This window comes from Megascapheus bottae, chromosome 13, assembly GCF_031878675.1.
Source record: "Megascapheus bottae isolate mThoBot1 chromosome 13, mThoBot2.hap1, whole genome shotgun sequence".
NCBI lineage: Eukaryota > Metazoa > Chordata > Mammalia > Rodentia > Geomyidae > Megascapheus > Megascapheus bottae.
In genome coordinates this window covers 17,283,973-17,309,594 of record NC_143521.1, presented here as the reverse complement: position 1 = coordinate 17,309,594, position 25,622 = coordinate 17,283,973, and the positions used below count along the sequence as shown (strand labels likewise).

Below are 25,622 nucleotides of genomic sequence, written 5' to 3'. Positions count from 1 at the left end.
TTGAAGTAATTTTTTTCTTTTTTTCCTGTTGGCTAAAGTAATTTTTAAATATTTTGTAAATGGAGCAAAATGGGGACAAAAACATGAGAAGGGGTATCAATGTGAATTAATGCACCTTCTATCTGGCGAATATAATGTAACCCTTCTATTAATTACAATAACAAATGATATCTTAAAAAAATTGTAAATGTTGTACTCCATTGAGCACTTTCTTTTTTTCTCCATAAGGGTGTCTTGCTACTACAAGCACTAACAAGAAGCAATGGAGCAATCCAGAAAATTGTGGCTTTTGAGAATGCTTTTGAGAGACTACTGGACATTATTACAGAGGAGGGAAACAGTGACGGAGGTATAATATGAAGATGTTTTTGAACAGAATTCCTTAGGGCTCGCTGACTTCTCTTTTATTTTGCTCTAGCCTAGCACTCTACCACTTGAGCCATAGCGCCACTTTTGGCTTTTTCTGTTTATATGGTACTGAAGAATGAAACCCAGAGCTTCATGCATGCTAGGCAAGCGCTCTACGAATAAGTCACATTCCATGCCCTAAACTTGTTAGCTTTTAGGGAATATATTTGTAAGTAGAAATGAAAACTAATATGTCATGCTTTTTCTTTCACTGTCCTTTATCATGTTTGATACTTCTCAAAAGGAAAAAATTTGGGTTTCTAAAAAGAAAAATATCTATATTATGGGCTGAAAGTCTCAGGGCAATCATAGAAAACAGGTAAGTAGAAAATAATTGAGTTTGAAAGGGAAGGTTTTAATAGGAGAGTGAAGATTGTTATTGAAGATGAGACCACATAAAATGAGAGGTCTGTGTGTTAATTGGTCTGTTGACATTAAAAATCAACAGCTAGGCAAGGTGGCATATGCCTGTAACCCTAGTTCAGTAGGAGACAAATCTGAAGACTTGCCATTGAAAGCCAACCTGAGCAGAAAGTCTACAAGACTCTTTATGAATAACCAGCAGAAAGCTAGAGGTATGACTTAAGTGGTAAAACACCTACCTAGCATATATGAAGCTGTGAGTTGAACTCCAGATGCCACTAAATGATAAATTGAAAAAAATATCAAGAATGAAAGCAAAACTTAAGAGACTTTGAGCAAAATGCCACTGAGATTTTCATTGAACAAATTTGTCAATTGCAATCACTGGTAGCAGTTGTAATAGGAAGATAGATAGCTTTAGCCTCAAGGGAACAGAAGTTAATTTTATTTTTATAAGACGGTAGAGGATAGCCAGGTGTCATTGGCTCAAACGTATAATCCTAGCTCAGGAGACAAAGATCTGAGGATTGTGTTTGAAGCTAGTCTAGGCAGGAAGGCCTTTGAGACTCTTTATCTCCAATTAAACAACAAAAAGCCATATGTGGAGCTAGCTCAAGTTGTAGAATGGTAACTTTGAGCACAAAAAACTAAAGGACAGTGGCCAGCTCCTGGGTTCAAGCCCCAGGACTAGCACCAAAAAAAAAAAAAAAAAAAAAAGAAGAAGGTAGAGGAGCCATTACCTCCAGAAAGGAGACTCTGCTAGAAGGATCAAAGATTCAGCATTCCTGCCACTGAAAAAGTAAAGTTTATTACAGAAAAGGAACATTTCAAGAAGTAATCAAGAATATAATAGATTTTATTAACTGATATTTGAGAGTTTGAGAAGCATCATGAAAAATTTTGAAAGCATCATTAAATGAAGGTGCAGAAAATATTAAGCTTGGAGCTTTCATACTGAAACCAAATTCTAAAATCACCATGAAAACTTAGAAGATGTTTCAGGTTCATATCCTACCAGTAATGATGTGGTTAATCAATTTTAACATTGAAGAGGAAATAGTTGATGTACAATATGAAAGAAACCTACTGAAAATGTCTCACGGAGTAAAAGAGTATTAAGTAGAAATACTGAATCCTCCCAGAGAAGGAAGAAAGCTTTTTTTTTTTTTTTTTTTTTTTGCCAGTCCTGGGCTTGAGCTCAGGGCCTGAGCACTGTCCTTGGACTTTCTTTCTCAAGGCTAGAGCTCTACCACTTGAGCCTCAGCACTACTTCCGGCTTTTTTCTATATGTGGTACCGAGGAATCAAATCCGGGTCTTCATGCATGCTAGGCAAGCACTTTAACTACCAGGCCAAACTCCTGGCCCCAGGAAAAAGCTTTTATTCTTAGATGTTAATTATACTTATCTGGCTTTAGTGCAGAAATATGGATAGGATTAATGAGGCTGTATCTTCATGAATTTCTAACATCTGTGTATGACAATTGTTGCATTGTTATTTGGTCAACAACAGATAAGTGGATTGAAGCTAAAATGAAAGCTCAGGGAGTGAGCACAAATGCAGAATACAAGTTGCTTTCATGTTGGGGCAGTGCTGGTGTGATAACAGTGCATATTCCAAGGACAGGGTAAATAGATGTAAAGCCTCTTGGTGTACAATAGGGCTATTTTCTGAAGCATGATGGTATTTGATGAGATGAAAATTTTCTAATGAATTCTCCAAATGACTAAAATTTTGTTTGTTCCTAATAGATAAGGCCTTTTACAAATGAACACCTAAATCAAGACAAAGACAAAGAACTCTTAAAAATAATTTAGTATCGTCACAAATATTAGGAAAGATATATGTTAAGGAAACAAGAACAGTAGGCCGGGAGTTTGGCCTAGTGGTTAAAGTGCTTGCCTAGCATGCATGAAGACCCGGGTTCGATTCCTCGGTACCACATACATAGAAAAAAAGCCAGAAGTGGTGCTAAGGCTCAAGTGGTAGAGCTCTAGCCTTGAGAAAGTCCAAGGACAGTGCTCAGGCCCTGAGCTCAAGCCCAGGACTGGCAAAAAAAAAAAAAAAAAGAACAGTAGTTACTGCTTACATTGGTAGTGGCCATGATTTTTTTGCTTTTAAAATAAAAATTATTATGGTATCACTAGACACTGAGGTGAAGACCAGACTGTTTAACCTTGGTATTCTAGGAGGTTTTATTGTTTTGTTCTGTTTTTTTTGCCAGTTTTGGGCTTGAGCTCAGGGACTTTCTCAAGGCTAGAGCTCTACCACTTGAGCCTCAGCACTACTTCTGGCTTTTTTCTATGCACGTAGTACCAAGAAATTGAACCCAGGTCTTCCAGCATGCTAGGCAAGCACTCTACCACTAGGCCAAACTCCTGGTCCCTCTAGGAGGTTTTGTAAATGTAATTTTACTGATATATAATGTATGTATATAAACATGTAATTATACATTTATATATTTTATACATTTACATATATATTACATTTTGTAATATATATGTATATTGATGTGTAGGGGCTTGATAAAGGCCTAGGAGTTGTCTCTGAGCTTTCATGCTCGAGGCTAGCACTCTACCACTTGAGACACATCTCTACTTCCAGTTTTTTGGTGATTAATTAAAGGTAAGAGTCTCACAGACTTTGCTGTCAAGGCTATCTATGAACCAGGATCCTCAGGTCTCAACCCAGATTAATTTTATATATTTTTAAAAGATTATAGCATTATGACAAAAGATTCTTTCCCACCCCCATATGAACATATGGTTATTCTTGGGCGGGGGTGGGGGAAGCAGTTTTCTCTAGCATTTATTATTGAGATGTGTTTTCCACTCAACCAAAAAAAAAAAAAGTAAAGAGGAGAGGAAGTAAAAAAAGGAATGGAGGGCAAGGGAGAAGAAGGGAAAGGAAGAAAGGAAGGGAAGGAGGAAGGAAAAGTATATGCTCAGTAACATCATTTTGTAACTTTGGAAGTAAGTCATGCCTTGTGTTTTGGTCTCACTGAGTTATCAATTGACTAATCAAAATATCTTGAATTTAATGCTTTTCCCCTTAAAAACAGAACAAAAAGAAGTTTCTGAATAAACAACCCAGTCTTATGCTTAAGATTACTAAGAATTTTTTATTCTTGTGTCTTAGAATTTCTCTTCTGTACCTTATTAGTTACATTTGTAAATTCTTACATGGCAATTTCAATCACATAAGAAGAAATTTTCTAATGAACTTCCCAAATTAAATCAACTAACATTTTGCTTATTCCTGATAGATAAGGCTATATATGTGTCAATGATTTTTGTTGTTTTTTCTGATTCTGGGGCTTTGAACTCTGGTCCTGGGTGCTGTCCCTGAGTTTTTATGCTCAAGGCTAATGTGTCAGTGTTCTTGAAGGAAAACTAGAGGTCAGCTATGGTACAACTATGTCATAGTAGGAAGAATGGAAATGTGAGACTGAAGACTACAGCTAAAGGACAAGATGTGTTTCTTTTGGTGAATAAATAGAAGTACTTTGCCTAAAAGCATTGTCATAAATGAGCTAAAGGCAACAAATTGGGATATCTCACCAATTCAACTCTAAAATCTATGAACAGAATTTTTATTCTATTTCAACTATTCTAAATGCTGACAGTGTGTATTAGTGAAAATACCTAACCATAGATTTTACATGCATGTATATGTACATATATATATGTATATGCGCAGAGGAAATAGAATTTTTAATGCTTGAGCTTAAAGATATGTAAGGTTATCACTGTTTGTGGACAATATTGCTTTATACAGTTATTGTAGTTAAAAGGAATTTAATCCTATTAAATAAATACAGTGTATCTTCTTCTTCATTCTTCTTCCTCCTCCTCCTCCTCCTCTTCCTCCTCCTCCTCCTCTTCCTCCTCCTCCTCCTCCTCTTCCTCCTCCTCCTCCTCCTCCTCTTCCTTGTCCTCCTCCTTCTCCTCCTCCTTCTCCTCCTTCTCCTCTTTCCTTCTTCCTCCTCCTCCTCCTCCTCCTCCTCTTCCTCCTCCTCCTCCTCCTTCTTCTTCTTTTTCTTTGTGTCATGGGGCTTGAACTCTGGGCCTGGGTACTGTCCCGATCCTCAGCGCAAGGCTACCGCCCTACCTCTAGGCCTGGGTGTTATCCCTGAGCTCTTCAGCTCACGGCTACTGCCCTACCCTTTGAGCCACAGCCCCACTTCCAGTTTCTATTGATGAATTGGAGATAAGAGTCTCATGTTCTTTTGTGCCTGGGCTGGCTTTGAACCTCGATCCTCAAATCTCAGCCACCTCAATAGCTAGGATTATAGGCGTGAGCCACCGTGCCCAGCTGTATATTGTTCTTTAGTGATACTAATGTTAATAAGTTTTGATAACCCACTACCATTGGACCAGCCAGTGTATATTGTTCTTATGGAACTATTTCAGTGATAGAAATATTATCTCTTCATAAATAATTAAAAACTTACATTGTGCAAAAGAAACTGTTAAGAAAATTAAAAGATAGGCTATACTGGTAGAAACTAATTTGTAAAACTGGTGTATCTGTAAGAAAACTTACATATTAAGTATACCAGAAACTCTTAAAACTTAATAAGAAAAGCAAGTCAGTTAAAAAACGGGCAAGGGATCTGAACAGAAGTGTACAAATTTGCTCTTCCCCATTAGTAATAGTAAATTAAAACAATAAGATAGCACTATACACGTATTAAAATGGTAAATATCCACAACATTGACAGCATCAAATACTGGATAGGATATGGGGAAAAAAAAAACACCTCACTCATTGCTAGTAGGAAAGTAAAAAATAGTATAAGGACTTCAAAAGACACTTTAGAACTCCCTTACAAAATTAAATACAGCCAGGGCTAGTGGCTCATGCCTGTAATCCTAGTTAGTCAGGAGGCTGAGATCTGAGGATTATGGTTCAAAACCAGCCCGGGTATGTAAGTTGGTGAGACTCATCGTTAATTAACCATTAGAAAACCGAAAGTGACGCTTTGACTCAAGTGGTAGAGTGGTAGCCTTGAGCTGAAGAGCTCAGGGACAGTGCCCAGGCTAAGAGTTCAAGCCCTAGGATTGACCAAAAAACAAACAAAAAAACCCTAAGTATAATTTTAGCATAAGATCATTGGCATTTACCCAAGATAGTTTAACTTTTTTTTTTTTGCCAGTTCTGGGCTTGGGCTCAGGGCCTGAGCACAGTCCCTGGATTTTCTCAAGGCTAGGGCTCTACCACTTGATCCACAGCACCACTTCTGGCTTTTTGCTACGTATGTGGTACCGAGGAATCGAACCTGGGTCTTATGCATGCTAGGGAAGCACTCTACCACTAAGCCAAACTCCTAGCCCAATAGTTTAACGTTTATACCTGCATAAAAACCTACCTGTGGGGCCGGGAGTTTGGCCTAGTGGTTAAAGTGCTTGCCTAGCATGCATGAAGACCCGGGTTCGATTCCTCGGTACCACATACATAGAAAAAAGCCAGAAGTGGTACTGAGGCTCAAGTGGTAGAGCTCTAACCTTGAGAAAGTCCAAGGACAGTGCCCTGAGCTCAAGCCCAGGACTGGCCAAAAAAACAAAAAAAAAAACCTACCTATGCTAGGTGCTACGGTTTCCTGCCTATAATACTAGTTACTCAGGAGACTTCAGTTCTGAGAATCAAAGCCCTGTCAGGAGAATTCATGAGATTTTTCTCTGACATGAACTACCAAAAAAGCTATATGTGGAACCTTGAGCAAAGAAGCTCAGGGACAGCACCTAGATCTTGAGTTTCGTTCCAGCACTGGCACAGGGGGGAAAAAAAAAGTAAAAAATAAACCTACCTAGACATGAATGTTTATAGCAGCTTTATTCACAATTGCCAAAACTTGGAAGCATTCAAGATGTCCTTCAGTTTGTAATGGGATATACAAACTCCAATATATGTTTATATATACATATATATATATATACACACACGATGGGATATTACTTGACAATAAATAGAAATGACTTATTCAGATGTACCATCTTTAAATGTGTATTGCTAGTGATTTCAAATATATGATGGTCTGGGAAGGAAAATTTAAGAGACATAAGCTGGGAGTGTGGCCTAGTGGTAGATTGCCTGCCTACCATGCACAAAGCTCTGGGTTCGATTCCTCAGTACCACAGAAAAAGCCAGAAGTGGTGCTGTGTCTCATGTGGTAGAGTACTAGCCTTGAAAAACCCAAAGACAGTGCCCAGGCCCTGAGTTCAAGCACCAGAAATTTGTGTGTGTGTGTGTGTGTGTGTGTGTGTGTATGTGTATGTGAGAGAGAGAGAGAGAGAGAAAGAGAGAAATGTACATACATACATATATATACGCACACACATATATGTACATAGACATGTATCACTGGTTAACAGATTTGGAGGTGAGGGTAGCATGTGATAGACGAATTGCAGAGTATTTTCAAGGCAGTAGAACTATTTGTAGTAGTAGATATATGTTTATACATTTATCAAAATCCATAGAATTTCTTTCCTTTTCTTTCTTTCTTTCTTTTTTCTTTTTTTTTTTTTTTTTTTTGGCCTGTTCTGGACTTGAACTCCAGCCCTAGGACCTGTCCTTGGGCTTTTTCTTTTTTTTTTTTTTAAGTCTGTTTTATAGTCAAGATAACTTTATTTTTTTTATTTTTTTATTTTTTTGCCAGTCCTGGGCTTGAGCTCAGGGCCTGAGCACTGTCCTTGGATTTTCTCAAGGCTAGAGCTCTACCACTTGAGCCTCAGCACCACTTCTGGCTTTTTTCTATGTATATGGTACTGAGGAATCGAACCCAGGTCTTCATGCATGCTAGGCAAGCACTTTAACCACTAGGCCCCCTTGGGCTTTTTCAAGGCTAGAGTTCTACCACTTGAGCCACAGCATCAATTCTGGCTTTTTCTATGTATGTGTGTAGCAGAATTGAGCCCAAGACTTCTGCATGCTAGACAAGCACTGTACCACTAGGCCACGCTCCTGGTCCAAAACCCATAGAATTCTATAGTACAAAAAATGAGCCCTAACATAAATTATGAACTTAGCAGTGTATATAACATGTCACACTCATAAAAGTTGTTAATAATAGGGGAAATAGGAAAAAATATGTGGGACTTTTTGTCTCAGTTTTTCTGTAAACCTAAGACTACTAGAAAGAATATATAAATCCTCACTAGTTACAGCCCAAGTCTGAGTGTAGAGGAGCCTGCCTGTTATGAACATCCAGTATCAAGTCAGTCTGCTTTCTTGAGGAGTCAGGAATCCCTGACTGGTCTAGCCCTTGGTAAACAAAGATTAGTTGGAAAGTTTTACTGTGTTACACTAATGGAAGCTGTTGTGTGGATGGCACTGCTCTGGAGAGAGGCAGTAGTAAGAAGAGAAATAAAAGAGGGCTGGCTCACTGCTTCAATCCTAGCTATTCAGGAGTCTGGGATCTGAAGATCATGGTTCAAAGCCAGCCCAGGCATGAAAGTTCATGACACTGTTACCTCCAATTAACCACCAGAAAACGAGAAGTGGTGCTGTTTGCTCAAAGTGGTAGAGCACTAGCCTTGAGCTGAAGAGCTCAGGGACATCACCCAGGCCCAGAGTTCAAGCTCCACAACTGGTGTGACTTTGAACCGGGATCCTCAGATCTCAGCCCCCTGAGTAATAGGCACCTGGCAGGTCATTGGATTTTTTTTTTAATCATCATTCCAAAAAAATGATGTTTAGTCTTCAACTTGGATGAAAAAACAAGGCACTGTGGTGAGTAGATAAGTGGACAAATGTCAAGAGATTGTAACTGGTTTGTGGCCTGTGTATATCAGGAGTCAGATAAATAGATGGCTTTGCTGTACTGAAGAGATGCTGAACAGATTTGTGTTAAAAATGTTGTGTAACAGCCTACCAACCCATGAGAGCCTTAGTCCAAACCTCAGTACTATTAAAGAAGAATATACATAACTTGGGGCTGGGATGCAGCTCAGTGGTAGAGCATTTGCCTACCATGTACAAGCTTTAGTTTCAATCCCCAGTAACAAAGCAGAAAAGACAAAAACAAAACAACCAAGTGTTTGGGGATTGAATTTTTCTTCTTTCAGCCTTAATATTTCCATTTTATACTCTCTCCCCAGGTATAGTTGTGGAAGATTGTTTAATTTTGCTCCAAAACTTGCTGAAAAACAACAATTCCAATCAGAATTTTTTCAAAGAAGGTTCATATATTCAACGTATGAAGCCTTGGTTTGAGGTTGGAGATGAAAATTCAGGCTGGTCTGCACAAAAAGTGACTAATTTACATCTAATGCTACAGGTATGCATCCTTACATGTAAACATGATAAGAATTTTTATCATTTCATTCTTCAAAGGAAATGAAGTTGCTTGTATTTGATAAAACTAAGATCATCAATTTTTTAAAATAATTTTTTATTGTGACTAATAGAAGGGTTACATTATAGTCACCAGATAGAAGGTGCATAACTTCACAAACATTGATACCCTTTCTCATGACATGGTCCCCATTTCCCTCCTATCCTCCCCCACTTATCTTGATTTCCCACCTTCCCTATCCAATTTCAAATAACCAATTAAGCACATATAAAATATATCAGATAACAAGGTGAAAAATTGTAACAATATGAGATAACCAAGGGATAGCAAAAGAGAGATAACATAGTACAATAAGGACAACAATCACTCATTATATGGCTTTTGTTTCCTTATCATTTAGTGTCGAACTATTTGGCCTAATGTCTCTAGATTTGGTTATATTGTAAATCTCTGCTAGGAGAGCCCAAGGTTTCTACTGATTATGACAAATGAGGGAGACTTTTGGGCCTATGTTCCTTTGAGTCTGGCTTACTTCACTTAATATGATTTTTTCTAAGTCTTTCCATTTCCTTACAAATGGGGCGATATCATTCTTTCTGACAGCTGCATAGAATTCTATTGTGTATAAATACCACATCTTGTTGATCCACTCATTTGAGGGACATCTGGGTTGGTTCCATATCTTTGCTGTGGTAAGTAGTGCTTCAATAAACATCATTGTGCTAGTGGATTTAGTATGTCCTTGTTTCTGGACAATTGGGTAAATGCCAAGTAGTGGAATTGCTGGGTCATAGGGGAGCTCTATGTTTAGTCTTTTGAGGAACTGCCATACTGCTTTGCATAGTGGTTGAACGAGTTTGCACTCCCACCAACAGTGTAGTAGTGATCCCTCCTGGCCACATCCCCTCCAGCATCTGTTGTCATTCATTTTCCTGATCCTGGCCATTCTAGCTGGAGTGAGGTGGAATCTTAGAGTTGTTTTGATTTGCATTTCTTTTAGATCATCAATTTTTTTTTTCAAATGAGCATTAAAAAATCTCAGAGCCTAGGCACCGTCCGAGAGCTTTTTTTGCTCAAGGTTAGCACTGTACCACATGAGCCACGGGTCTATTTCTGTTTTTTTGGAGGCACTAATTGAAGATAAGAGTCTCATGGACTTTCCTCTCAGTGCCTGCTTTGAACTGTGATCCTCAGAACCAAGCCTCCTTAGTAGCTAGAATTACAGGTGTGAGCACCAGGCTCAAATTTTTCTTTTTCTTTTTTCATTATCCCCCCTCCATAAAATCTTTTTTTAATGTAAGTTGAAGTCATATTCAAAAATAGACATTCCTCCCACCCATCACTTAACTTTAATAATTATAATCATCACACAATATTGTTTGCTTATTTTATTCCTCTTAATTCTACGGTATGACTTTAAAATAAATTCAGATGTAGTATTTAGTATTCAGAATGCGAAGTTCCAATTAATTTAGTCAGTAAATATTTTACTCAAAGCTAAGTATTAGATTGTGGGAAATGAATGAAACTGTCCTTCTTTCCACAGATTTATAATTTGAATTTTAAAACGCCCAATGTTTATGTGCCTCTGATCATATAAAGGAATATTTATCTAAATAAACCAGGAAATAGTAATAAGATGGTTTTTTTTCTTTTCATTTTTTTTCTGTCTTGTCTGTCTTCGTTTATCTGTAACCCTTTTGTACATCATCATTTTTTATTTTTTATGTTTTATTAAATAATTTATTAACATTGATTTTTACATCATATTTCAAATGACATGTTTAACAAACAAGTATTCAGGAGGGGAATCTTTATATACAATCACTGGCACTTAGATTTTAGAACATAATTAAAATTAGGCTGAGGGTTTGTATGTCATAAATTTTTATGTCTGTGTAGTTGTGTTTATATTTTTATTTATTAAAGAATTTATTAACATTGATTTTTACATCATATTTCAAATGACGTGTTTAACAAACAAGTATTCAAGAAGGGAATCTCTATGTACAATCACTGGCACTTAGATTTCAGAACATAATTAAAATTAGGGTGAGGTTTATATGTCATAGATACATATTAATCTATGTAATAAAACATTATATAGTTGTGTTTATATTTCCAATACCATGTCCATAGCATTGGGTGCGCAAATAGTGAGTCATCGCTCTTGTACTGTTTGGTTCTAATAGCCACATATTAAGGATACCATGTGCCTTTTGTTCCTTTGGTCTTGACTTGTCTCACTCAACATGATTCGCTCTAGATTTCATCCACTTCTCTGCGAATGCCATTATTTTGTCTTGTCTGTTGGCTATATAGAATTTCATTGTATATATATACCACATTTTTTGATATCCATTCATCTGCAGTAGGGCATCTGGATTATTTCTATCACTTGGCTATTGTGAATAGTACAGAGATGAACATAGCTGAGCAGGTGTCCTAATCATATCCTGGGTTCTGATGTTCAGGATAGATACCCAGGAGTGGTATGGCGGGATCGTAGGGAAGGTCAATTTTCAGATCTTTAAGAAACCTCCACACTGCTTTCCAGAGTGGCTGAACTTGCTTACAATCCCACCAGCAGTGCAATAGGGTTCCTTTTTCTCCACAACCTCGCCAGCATCTGGCATTGTTTGAGTTCAAAGTCTTGGCCATTCTAATTGGGGTATCTTAGGGTTGTTTGTATTTACATTTCCTTTATGACCATGGATGATGAGCATATTCTCATACGCTTTTCTGCCATTTTAACCTCTTCTTTTGATAAGTCTCTTGTTAGTTCCCTTGCCCATTTAGTGATTGGTTTGTTGGGTTTGGGGGGGTACATCATCTTTTAATACAATATAAATATATTTAAACACCAAGTTGACAAATCACCTGTTCTTTTATTTAAGCTTCATGGCATTAATAGCATGGAGTTAAGGAAGAAAACAACATAGTAGAATGTTTCTCTTTTTTTCTTTTTTTTTTTTTTTTTTGCCAGTCTTGGTCCTTGAACTCAGGGCCTGAGCACTGTACCTGAGATTTCTCAAGGCTAGCACTCTACCATTTGAGCCATAGTATCATTTCCGGCTTTTTCTGTATATGTGGTACCAAGGAATCAAACCCAGAGAGCTTCATTCTTGCCAGGCAAGCACTCTACCACTAGGCTAAACTCCCAACCCAACATAGTAGTAGTATGTATGTATGTATGTATGTATTTATTTATTTATTTATTTATTTATTTATTTATTTATTTTTGCCGGTTGTAGGGACTGAACTCAGGGCCTGAGCCCTATCCTTGGGCTTTCTCAAGGCTAGAACTCTACCACTTGAGCCACAGTACCATTTCCAGATTTTTTTCTAGGTATGTGTTCCGAGGAATCAAAACTGAGTCTTCATGCGTGCAAGCACTCTTACCACTAGGCCAAATTTCTAGCCCCATAGTAGTATTTTACATATTTACTACATCTGACATGGAACCAATCCAGATGCCCCTCAGTAGATGATTGAATCACGAAAATGTGGTATTTATACACAGTGGAATTCTATGCTGCCATCAGAAAGAATGACATCGCCCCATTTGAAAGGAAATGAAAAGACTTGGGAAAAATCATATTAAGTGAAGTAAGCCAGACTCAAAGGAACATAGGTTCAATGGTTTCCCTCATTTGTAGTAATTAGTACAAACCTAAGATTCACTTAGCAGAGAATTACAATAGCTCAAATTCTAGATACATAAGGCCATATAGAATGAGGCCAAATTAATGGACCTCCAGGACATGGAAATAAGAACTTAATTATGAGTGACTGTTGTTCTTAATGTATTATGTTTTTTATTCTCATGTTGCCCTTTGGTTAATCTCTTATTGTTACAGTATCTGACTTTGTTACCTGGTATATTATATATATATATATATATGTTTATTTGTTTATTTGAAATAGGAGGGGGAAAAAAGATAAGGGGAGGGATGGGGGAAGGAAAATAGGGACAAAAACATGAGAAGAGGTATCAATGTTTGAGAAGTAATGCACCTATCTGGCAAATATAACTATAACTCCTCTATACGTTAAAATAAAATAAATTTAAAAAAATAAAAACATATTTACTATATCTGAGAAAATTTTGAACTCCTTAAATTTATTTCCCTTCTGGTTTATGTAAGTTTATACCAGTGGCTAAATTATGAACTTTAGTGATTCTTGTGGGTCTTTGACTGTTTCTGGGTATATGTGCATTTCTGAAGTTGTGGATCTCAAAACTAGTAAGTTAACCTATTCTGTAAGTAGAGTCTGAGTATTATTCACACCTAGAGAATTGCCTGCATAGGACTGGTAATTAGGTTGGTCCCATGCCCCAGTTTTACTAGGACAGGATTCATTTTTATAATTACTACTGTTTTCCTTTATCATTTTAAAAGCGTCCTGGTTTGGGTATAAATCATGTCATTACCATATGTAGGTTATAACTAAAAACAGTTATGAAAGTATTTTACCTAGGAACATGGTTACAGTGTCAGTTCTATTTATACTTCCAATTTCATTGTTGCTGTTTTCACATGTCAGTATTATAGACATAATAGTTTTTGTTTTGTTTTGCCAGTCCTGGCACTTGAACTATGGGCTTGTCAACCACTTTACAACTAAGCCACATTCCCAGCCAGTTGTTTTTGCTGGTCCCAGGGCTTGAATTAAATGCCTGAGTACTGTCCTTAAGCTTTTTTTTCTTTGCTCAGGGCTAGCACTTGGTCACTTGATGATACCACCACTTCTGGCTTTTTTGTTTGTTTGTTATTGGATAAATTAGATACTGGGTGCCCATGGCTCACATCTGTAATCCTTGTAACTCAAAAGTCTGAGATCTAAGGGTCGTGGTTCAAAGCCAGCATGGGCAGGAAAGTCCATAAGTTTTTTTTTTGTTTTGTTTTGTTTTGTTTTTTTTGCCAGTTGTGGGGCTTGAATTCAGGGCCTGAGCACTGTCCTTGGACTTTCTCAAGGCTAGAGAGCTCTACCACTTGAGCCACAGCACCACTTCCAGCTTTTTTCTATGTATGTGGTACCGAGGAATTGAACCCCGGTTTTCAAGCATGCTAGGCAGGCACTCTACTCCTAGGCCAAACTCCTGGCCCCTTTATAGATCGTACATTCTTGGGGGTTTGTTTTTTTGTTGTTGTTGTTGTTATTGTTTTTGCCAGTCCTGAGGCTTGAACTCAGGGCCTGGGCACTGCCCTTGAACATTTTTTGCTCAAGGCCAGCCCTTTGCCACTCAAGCCACAGCACCACTTCCGGATTTTTCTATGTATGTTGTACCAAGGAATTGAACCCAGGTGTTCATGCATGCTAGGCGTACTCTACCACTAGCCTATGCTCCCTGCCTCATAATTAACTACCAGAAAACTGGAAGTGCTGCTGTGGCTCAAAGGGCTAGCTTTGAGAATAGAAGCCCAGGGACAGCACTCAGACCCTGAGTACAACCAACAAAAAAAGTCTCATAGACATTCCTGCTTGGGCTAGCTCTGAACTATGATCCTCAGATCTCAGCCTCCAGAGTAAGTAGGATTATAGGCATGAGCCACTGGTGCCTGGCCAGTTGTTAGTTTTAACATCTCTAAATATTTTCATACCCTTTCTTTTAGACCTAAGTAGTTCATCATTCTTTACCTAAATACTTAACTTCATTCATTATTGACTATTTATGTTCTAAATCCTTATTTGAGATATAAAAATGGCCAAAGCAGTTGCTATTCTCTGGGAGTGCACAGTCATTTAGAAGAGATAAACTTAAGCAAACAACATAATGTAATAATGTAGCATAATGTAATAGGTGATGTTACAGTTAACATCCCCTCACTCTAGCTTAACAGATGAGGTGCTTCATACAGATTCTTTCATTTGCATAAATCAGATTTGCCTTAAGCCTTTATGTATCTTTAAAAGGCAGATTTTTTTTTCTCATTTTTTACAGCTTGTGCGAGTACTGGTTTCTCCCACCAACCCTCCTGGTGCTACCAGTAGCTGCCAGAAGGCTATGTTCCAATGTGGATTATTGCAGCAGCTTTGCACTATCCTCATGGCTACTGGAATTCCTGCTGACATCCTGACTGAGGTATGTAAACAAAGGCAAAAACCATTCTGTAGAAATGAAAATCAGGAATCATCAGACGAATTAGACATTCACTGAAAGAAAGATAATAATTATTAGTGTGGGCTCCGGTGGCTCACACCTGTAATCCTAGCTACTCAGAAGGCTGAGATTTGTGGATCATGGTTCAAAGCCAGGCCAAGCAGGAAAATTCATGAGAACTCCTATCTACAATTAATCATAGAAAAAGCTGGAAGTATGGGGCGGGAGTTTGGCCTAATGGTAGAGTGCCTGCCTAGCATGCACAAAGACCTGGGTTTGATTCCTTGGTACCACATACTAGGGAAAACAAAAAAGCCAGAAGGGGTGCTGAGGCTCAAGTGGTAGAGCTCTAGCCTTGAGAAAGTCCAAGGACAGTGCTCAGGCCCTGAGCTCAAGCCCAGGACTGGCAAAAAAAAAAAAGGAAGAAAGGAAGGAAGGAAGAAAGAAAGAACAAAAGAAGGAAGGAAAGAAAGAGGAAAGAAAGAAAGAAAGAAAGAGAGAGAGAGAGAGCTGGAAGTGGTGCTATGGCTCAAGTGTTCACCTTGAGCAAAAGTTGATCGGTGACAGCACCCAGGTCCAGAGTTCAAGCCCCAGGACTGACAAAAAAGAAAAAGCTGTTTTATGTCAAGTTTCTTACTGACCTTAGTAAATGACAATTATGATGGTATTCTAAAAGCAATACTCATTCTTAAAGTTTTGCAGTGTAAAGCTTAACAAATTTATCCAGAAACATTTTCCATTAATTTTATTAATGAAATTTTATTCATGAAAATTAAATTTCAGGGGCCAGCAGTTTGGCCTAGTGCTTAGCATGCACGAAGACTTGGATTTAATTCCTCCGTATCATATACACAGAAAAGGCCAGAAGTGGGCCAGGAGTTTGGCCTAGTGGTAGAGTGCTTGCCTAGCATGCACGAAGACCCAGGTTCAATTCCTTGGTACCACATGCATAGAAAAAAGCTGGAAGTGGTGCTGAGGCTCAAGTGGTAGAGCTCTAGCCTTGAGAAAGTCCAAGGACAGGGCTCAGGCCCTGAGCTCAAGCCCAGGACTGGCAAAAAAAAAAAAAAAAAGGCCAGAGTGGTGCTGTGGTTCATGTGGTGGAGCTCTAGCCTTGAGAAAGCCAAAGGACAGTGCTCAGCCTGGGACTGGCAAAAAACAAAAACAAAAAAGAAAAGAAAATTAATTTTCATTAATTTTATTAATGAAGTCTATGAAGAGGAGTACCTAGTATGATTCATAGTTTTACTTTTGGGGGGGAGGGGGATGTATGTGGGAGAACAGTACTAAGATCTGGATTCAAGGCCACTCCATTGCAAGTATGACATAATATGGCTGAGCCATACCTTTAGCCCTATTTTTCTCTGGTTATTTTTAGGCTATATTTCCACCTCCCATCAAGCACACATCTGAGCAGTTATCCCCCTGTTTTATATTTCCTAGTGGTTCATATCCTCTTACCACTTCTGGCCTTTTCTGTGTGCGCAGTACCAAGGAATCAAACCCAGAGTTTCGTGCATGCTAGTGAAGCACTCTACCACTAGGTCACACTTCTGGCCCATTTACTTACTTTCTATATTAATAGTCTCTTAAATTCCCCATTAATTCCCTATCCCCAGCCTCTGCCGCACAGCTCTGGTGCTGGGACTTTCTACTTCTGGAGTTATTTACAGGCTACGTGTAGAATTCAGAACTGGAAATAACCATTATTCAACTTTTAGAAAATCATTGCAGTGTTACTGTTAAGAAGTATAGTCTTTTATTTAGGTGGTTAAATAGTAGAACATAAATCAAGCCAATAGACTTGGAAGAAGAAAGAATGGAAAAAGAAGGGCAAATAACTATAACATATTTCAAGAAGATATGAGAGTAGCACAGAGAAACAATAAAAGCTGATGATCAGTAAAGGATAGGGAAGAGAAATAGACTGGAGTTGGTGGAAATAGTAGGAGGGAGGTGTATCTGGAAAGGAGATAAAGATTGAAGCTAGGTATTGGCAGATCATGCTTGTAATCCTGGCTACTCAGGATAATGAGTTCTGAGGTACAAGGTTCAAAGCCAGCCCAGACAAAAAAGTTGGTGAGACTCTTCAGTTAAGCACAAAAAGCCCAAGCAGAGCTGTGATTTAATTGGTACAGTGTCAGCTTCGATCTAGAAACCAAAGGGACAATGCCTAGGGTACTATCAAAGTAAGACTATTCCCAACTATGAAAACAGAACAAGGAAATCTGTTGAGGACACTAGTCTTGGTAGGAAGGGCATAGGGAGTGTGGTGGACGGTATGAAGTTGATCAGAATACAGCATCAACATGTGTGGATACGTAACAATAAAACCCCACCCTCAGAAAACTGGTATAAGCCAAGTAAAAATAAGCCGAGCACAGTTGCATTCCTAGCTAAATAGGAAGATCACAATCCTGGGGTGATTCCAGGCAAAAAATGCAAGACATTATCTGAAGACTAAAGCAAAAAGAACTACTAGGAGTGTGACTCAAGTGATAGAATAAATCTCTTGAGTTCAAACCCTAGTACCACCAAAACAGTAATAAATAATAATGAGGAAAATAATGATGCTGATGACTAGAGAAGGGAGAGGAGGAAATACACATGGGAAGCAAACTGAGAAGTCAAACTTCCAACTTGGACAATATCTCAAAGCATTAAATAACAGCTAATTTTTATTCTTTTTAATGGGTCATGGGGTTTGAACTCTGGGCCTGGGCACTGGCCCTGAGCTCTTCAGCTCAAAGCTACCGCCATACCACTTGAGTCACAGCCCCACTTCCCGTTTCCTAGAGGTTAGTTGAAGATAAGATTCTCAGATTCTTTTGTGCCTGGGCTGGCTTTGAACCTGGATCCTTAGATTTCAGCCTCCTGAGTAGCTAGGATTACAGTTGTGAGCCTCCATGCCCAGCTCATAACAATTAATTTTTATTGTTTCTTTATCACCTGTCAATTCTTGTTACTCTCAAGCATTTATATTTCTCTCAGTCTATTGGGCAGTACAAATTCCATTCTGTCAAAATTACAACATAAAAAAGTAATAAGTCTGTAGCCATTCTGAATTTTTTATTTTTATTTTTGGCCAATCCTGGGCTTGAACTCAGGACCTGGGCACTGTCCCTCAGCTCTTCAATTCAAAGCTATTGTTTTACCCCTGGAGCCACAACCCCACTTCCAGTTTTCTAAAGGTTAGTTAAGAGTCTCTTGGACTTTAGTGCCCGGACTGGCTTTGAACCATGATCCTCAGATCTCAGCCTCCTGAGTAGCTAGAATTACATGGTGAACCACCGTATCCAGCTATTTTTTTTTTTATATTAACTAGGAATTGCATTCAGGGTATAGAGCTTGCTAGATGGGCTCTGCAGCTTGAAACCTTCACTCAACCCCTTTTTCATTAGTTATTTTTGGCATAGGATCTCACTTTCATGCCTAGACTAGCCTGGACCTCAGTTTCTTTCTGGCATAGCTATAATAGCTGTGCCCAGCTGTTGGTTGAGGGGGGTCTGCCTAACTTTGCTACAGCTGGCCTTAAACCACAATCTTCCCTGTCCCCTTAGGAGTAGCTGGAATTATAGTTATAAGCCACCACATATGGCCTCTAATCTTTGTTTAATGTGATCTGCTTTTTCATTTAAGAAACTTTTGAGATCTTTTCTTTATTTCTGGTTTTCTTGAATTTACTGATAATAATGCTATGATATAGACTTTCTTCCCATCCCTGTATTGTTTTGGCCACTCACTGGGTCCTTCCTGCAGCTTTGTTAATAGATTTTTAGACTTTATGGATCTAGTTGTTTCTGGGGTTTTTTTGTTGTTGTTTTTAATTATCTTCAAATAGTTGTACAAAGAAGTTTCACTCGCATTCTCTCAAGTTTCAAGTTCCATTTGTTCCACTCCACTTAGCACCTTTTTTTAATTTTTTAATTTTTATTTTTTTATTGTTGGGATAATCTATAGAGGGGTTACAGTTACATTTGTGAGGTAGTTGATGAATTACTTCTCACACATTGATATCCCCTCTCATGTTTTTGTCCTCATTTACCCCTCACCCCCTCCCAATCATCTTTTTTTCCCCCAATTCCCTTTCCTATTTCAAATAAACAAATAAATATATATACAATATACCAGGTAACCAAATCAGATAGATACAGTAACAATATGAAATTAACCAAAGGACAAAAAAAGAGAACACAGTACATTAAGAAAAACAATCACACAAGATAAAGCTCTTTTTTCCGTATCCTAGAGTTCCTTTCATTTAGACTCATCCTATATGACCTTATATACCTAAGTTTTGGACTATTGTAATCCTCTGCTAGGAGAGTCCTAGATGTGTACTATTTATTGCAAATGAGGGAAACCATTGAGCATATGATTCTTTGAATCTGGCTTACTTCACTTAATATGACTTTTTCCAAGTTTTTCTATTTCCTTTCGAATGGGGTAATGTCATTCTTTCTGATGGCTGCATAGATTTCCATTGTGTATAAGTGCTACATCTTATAGATCCAATCAACTACTGAGGGGTATCTGTGTTGATTCCATATCTTCGCTATGGTAAATAATGCTGCAGCGAACATCGTTGTGCCTAGTGGCTTTAGTATATCCTTGTTTCTGGACATTTGGGTAAATGTCAAGGAATTTCTGGGTCATAGGGGAGCTCTATCTTTAGTCTTTTGAGGAATCATGCTTTCCAGAGTGGTAGAACGAGTTTGCACTCCCACCAACAGTGTAGTAGTGATCCCTCCTGGCCGCATCCCCGCCAGCATCTGTCCTTATTAGATTTCTTGATCATGGCCATTCTAACTGGAGTGAGGTGGAATCTCAAAGTTGTTTTGATTTGCATTTCTCTTATGGCCGGAGATGTGGAGCATTTTTTCATGTGTCTATAGGCCATTCTTATTTCCTCTTCAGAGAAATCTCTCTTTAAGTCTTTAGCCTTTCTGCAATTCTATTAATTAATTAACATACTTTCTGGACCTGGTTTATCTTTTAAACATTAATTGGTTTATTTCTAGTTGACAAAAGTAAGATATACTCACATACCACAGTTTTTGAAATAATTTATCTCATTCTGTTTTCTTTAAAATTTTTAAAATTAATGTGTGTCTGCGCGCGCGCGTGTGTGCTTGTGTGTGCATGCCCTGGTATTAGGGCTTGAACCCTGCGCCTAGGTGCTATCTCAAAGCAGATGCTGTAATACTTGAGTTACAGCTATATTTCTAGCATCTCTTAGACTTGAGTGCCCTAGCTGGCTTCAAACTGCAATCTTTAGATCTCAGCTTGTTGTTGTTGTTGTTGTTGTTGCTGTTGCTGCTGCTGCTGCTGCTGCTGCTGCTGCTACTGTTGTTACTGTTGTTGCCAGTCTTGGGGTTTGAACTCATGGCCTGGGCACTATCCCTGAACTTCTTTTGCTCAAGGCTACCACTTTGCCACTTGAGCCACAATGCTACTTCTGTCCTGTCAAACCCAGGGCTTTATGCATGCTAGGCAAACACTCTACCACTAAGCCGCTTTCCCAGCCTAAGAATTTTTTTGTTTTGTTTTGTTTTGTGGGTCATGAGGCTTGAACTCGGCCTGGGCGCTGTCTCTGAGCTTTTCATCTCAAGGCTACCACCCTACCCCTGGGCCTAGGCATTGTCCCTGAGCTCTTCAGCTTAAGACTACCACCCTACTCTTAAGCCAAGCCCCACTTCCCATTTTCTAGAGGTTAATTGGAGGTCCTTTTGTGCTCGGGCTGGCTTTGAACATTGATCTTCAGATCTCAGCCTTCTGAGTAGCTAGGATTACAGATGTGAGCCACTATGCCCCTGGCTTGAAATCTGTTCTCTTATTACATTTTAAGTCATTTTTTTTCGTTCTATTTGTAGAAATGCTTCTCATCTCTTAGAATGTGTGATTAGTTTCAGCTTTTGAGATTTTTAAATATTTGTGGTCAAGTTATTTGTAATTATAGGACCATTTTTAATATTTTAATACCTTATCTTAGATTATACACAAAGTGCTGTAACTAATTTGGAGGTGGGAGGTCATCTGAACTTTGGCATTTATAATCAAAAAGTAGGGTATAATATTTTCTTCCTTTAAAAGCAAATTTTCTTGACTTATTTTCTATATATGTTCTTTTTCTCTATTACCAGACCATAAATACAGTATCAGAAGTTATTCGAGGCTTCCAAGTAAACCAAGACTACTTTGCTTCTGTAAATGCACCTTCCAACCCACCAAGGTAGGAAAGAGAAAATACTGGTATTACTCGAATCCAATTAAGTAAATGCTTAGTCGTTAATATATCTCTCTCTCTCTCTCTCTCTCTCTCTCTCTCTCTCTCTCTCTCTCTCTCTCTCTCTCTCTCTCTCTCTTTCTCTCATACACACACACACACACACACACACACACATACACACACACACACACACTTTACTTTTCTTTTCTTTTTCCTGGTCCCTGTACTGGGTTTTTAACTCAAGGTCTCACTGTCCCTTAGCTTTTGCTCAAGGCTAGTGCTCTGACAATTGAGCTCCAGCTGCAGTTTGAGCTTTTTAATGGTTAATCAGAGATCATTCCTCATGTACTTTCCTGCCCAAGCTAGCTTTGAGCCTTGATCCTCAGATAGCAGACTCCCGATAGGTAGATTTATAGACACGAGCCACTAGCAAACAGCTAGGTCTTACTCTTTTAAAAGATATTTAGTTATGCATTATAAAACTAGAATTGTTTGACAGTATAAACATATTGGTATGTTAAGAGTGTGTGGTCTAGTTGAGTGTCAGTGGTGTTTTCATGCATATAGTACTAGCTACTCTCAGGAGGCTGAGATCTGAGGATCTTTGTTCAAAACCACTCCAGGGAGAAAAGGCTTTGAAGCCTTGTAGCCTGTAAAAAACAACAACAACAACAACAAAAAACAAACCTAGAAGTAAGAAGTGTGATTCAGGTGGTAGCACCAGACTTGCAGTAAAAAGCTAAGCAATGAGGTATTTAGGTTCAGATGTCACCTTTCCACTTCTCAGGTAAGGTAAACAAATCACTTTTCTTAGCTGCATTTTCCAGATAGATAACATAGCAAATCACTTTATTTTTTATAAACTGCAGTTTCCTTCTCTGCAGCTTATAAATTTGGGAACCCTTAACTTGATGGTGTCTTATTCCTCTTCATTTAACAAAAATGACTAGTAATAGATTTATGTATTTAGGTTGTAATGCTTCATTTCATTCTTTTCTTTTTAAATTCCACAGGCCTGCAATTGTAGTACTTCTCATGTCCATGGTTAATGAAAGGCAGCCATTTGTACTGCGATGTGCTGTTCTCTATTGTTTCCAGTGTTTCTTATATAAAAACCAAAAAGGACAAGGAGAAATTGTGGCGACACTTTTACCTTCCACTATTGATGGTAAATAATTTGGTCCTAAGACCAAATTGCTTTTCAAGCTTTTATTTAAATCTTCAACTCATGCTTTAGCCTGAAATATCTTTGTATGTTTAAGACAAAAAAAAATTTTTTTAATAATATTTTGGATATATGACTTTTTTGTTTTTTTTTTTTTTTTGCCAGTCCTGGGCTTGAGCTCAGGGCCTGAGCACTATCCTTGGACTTTCTCAAGGCTAGAGCTCTACCACTTGAGCCTCAGCACCACTTCCAGCTTTTTTCTACATATGTGGTACCAAGGAATCAAACCCGGGTCTTCATGCATGCTAGGCAAGCACTTTAACCACTAGGCCAAACTCCCGGCCCCTATTTTCTTTTTTTTTTTTTTTTTTTTTTTTGTCAGCCGTGGGGCTTGAACTCAGGACCTAGGCACTGTCCCTGAGAGCCTCTTTTTTTTTTTTTTTTTTGTGCCAATCCTGAGGGCTTGGACTCAGAGCCCTGTCCTTGGGCTTTCTCAAGGCTAGTGCTCTACCACTTGAGCCACAGCACCACTTATGTCTTCTTTCTGTGTATGTGGTTCCAGGGAATCGAACCCAGGGCTTTATACATGCTAGGTAGGCATTCTACTATTTGGCCATGCTCCTGGCCCTGTCCCTGAGCTTCTTTTGCTCAAGGCTAGCACTCTACCACTTGAGCCATAGTGCCACTTCTGGCACTCTTTATGTGGTACTGAGATGTCAAACCCAGGCCTTCATGCATGCTAAGTAAGCACCCTACCACTAAGCCACATTCCCAACCCTGGAAACTGTTTCTTAATACTACTAATTAGCAAGTATTTAGATACTGTTTTCCTTTGTATATAAAACAATTTTAATTTTTTTTTTGTCAGTGTGGGACTTGAACTCTGGGCCTGGGCACTGTCTCTGAGCTCTTCAGCTCAAGGCTACCAACCTACCCTTGAGCCACAGTGCCACTTCCGTTTTTCTGGTGATGAATCGAAGATAAGAGTTCCATGGACTTTTAGTGTCCAGGCTGGCTTTGAACCTCGATCCTCAGATTTCAGCCTCCTGAGTAGCTAGGATTACAGGCATGAGCCACCTCACCCAACTTAAAAATGGTTTTAAAACAAATGTTTAGGTACTGTTGATACTATTTTTTATATGTGTAGAAAACAATTATAAAATTTGTTTTAAAATTTTATTTCCACATAATCAATGTCTAATAGCTATTACCTTCTGTTTGGCCTCTTTATAGCAACAGGTAATTCAGTCTCAGCTGGTCAGTTGTTATGTGGAGGTTTGTTTTCTACTGATTCACTTTCAAACTGGTGTGCTGCAGTGGCCCTTGCCCATGCTTTGCAAGAAAATGCTACTCAGAAAGAACAGTTGCTCAGGGTTCAACTGGCTACAAGTATGGGCAACCCTCCAGTTTCTTTACTGCAACAGTGTACCAACATCCTGTCACAGGTAAAGCATTCTGTGAAACTTCTCTGAGGAGAACAAGCTTCAGCTATCTGTTTTCATGTCAGTGATACAGGACTTAATATGTTCTTAGACCATTCAGATGAGGCTGGGCACTAGTGGCTCACACCTGTAATCCTAGCTACTCAAGAGGCTGAGATCTGAGGATCACTGTTCAAAGCTAATCTGGGCATGAAAGTCCAAGATACCTTATCTCCAATTAACCACCAGAAAACTGGAAGTGGTACTGTGGCTCAGCATGGCAGAGCACTAGTCTTGAACTGAAGAGCTCAGGAACAGGGCCCAGGACCATAGTTCAAGTCCTATGACAGACAATTAGAAAAGAAAAAAAATTCAGATGAGAAGGGGGAAAGTGCTTATATGCTTCCTGGTTTTGTTTTTTTTGTTTTTTTTTTTTTAAGGGAAGGGTAAGTTGGGAGAGAGGGATTTGTGGACCACTTTATTTTTTTATTTTTATTTATTTATTAAAAAAATTTTTTTTGCCAGTCCTGGGGCTTGATCTTAGGGCCTGAGCACTGTCCTTGGGCTTGGGCTTTCTCAAGGCTAGAGCTCTAGCACTTGAGCCACAGCACCACTTCCAAACTTTTTTCTATGTATATGGCACTGAGGAATTGAACCCAGGTCTTCATGCATGCTAGGTAAGCCCTCTACCACTGGGCCAAACACCTGGCCGCTTACTGTTTTAACTAAAAACAATTTTGTAGTGAGGAAATAACAAATATTTTTGTTTATTTATTTATTTTTGCTGGTTTTGGAGCTTGAACTCAAGAGCCTGTGTGTGCTCAAGGCTAGTGATTTACCATTTGCCCTAGAGCTCCACTTTGGGCCTTTTCTCTTTATGTGGTACTGAGGAATGGAACCCAGGGCTTCATGAATGTTAGGCAAGCACTGTACCACTAAGCCACACTCCCAGCCCCCTTAATAAATTTATTTATTTATTTATTTATTTTGCCAGTCCTGGGGCATGAACTCAGCCCAAGCACCATCCTTGGGCTTTTTCCTCAAGGCTGGCACTTTGCCACATGAACCACAGCACCTCTTTGGCTTTCCTATGTATGTGGTACTGAGGAATCAAACCCGGTCTTTGTGCATGGTAGGCAAGCACTCTACAACTAGACCAAACTCCTGGCCCGCTAAATATATATATATATATATATATATAGTATTGTCAGGGTAAGGTACAGAGAGGAGTTACAGTTACATTTGTCAGGTAGTGGGTACATTACTTCCTGAACATTGCCCCTAAATATTTTTTATAGGAATAGTTTCCAAAGTAGTTACAAGGTCTAAATCATGATGAACATTCAAGTTCCAGATGGGAAGATGTATTTATTTTACTTGGATTACTTTTTTTTTTTCACCTTTTAAACTATCCACAGTTCATACAGTTCTCAGAACAGAGAGTTGAGGTCAGTTTATAACAATAGAATATGAACTGCTTTGTCTTTGAGGAATCATTGATTATCTGGAAAAAATGGAATATCAAGTCCATTACATATGCATTGTGCAGTACACCCCTTAGATGTTTGGGAATTCTCAGTCCTAATGCATAAAACTTATCAAGCAAGTTGTGGAAAAACAAGAACTTTTGTGTTC

General features: G+C 38.6%; 1 protein-coding gene across 1 annotated transcript in view; it reads left to right on the top strand.

Annotated features, from left to right (window-relative positions):
• Uso1 (USO1 vesicle transport factor) overlaps positions 1-25,622 on the top strand; it is a 72,691-nt gene that overhangs the window by 23,171 nt on the left and 23,898 nt on the right. The window contains exons 8-13 of the mRNA XM_090343415.1: positions 229-349; positions 8,873-9,051; positions 15,017-15,157; positions 21,316-21,404; positions 22,415-22,569; positions 23,800-24,011. Of these exons, the coding sequence (XP_090199541.1) occupies positions 229-349; positions 8,873-9,051; positions 15,017-15,157; positions 21,316-21,404; positions 22,415-22,569; positions 23,800-24,011 (897 nt within the window). The remainder of the gene's footprint in view (positions 1-228; positions 350-8,872; positions 9,052-15,016; positions 15,158-21,315; positions 21,405-22,414; positions 22,570-23,799; positions 24,012-25,622) is intronic.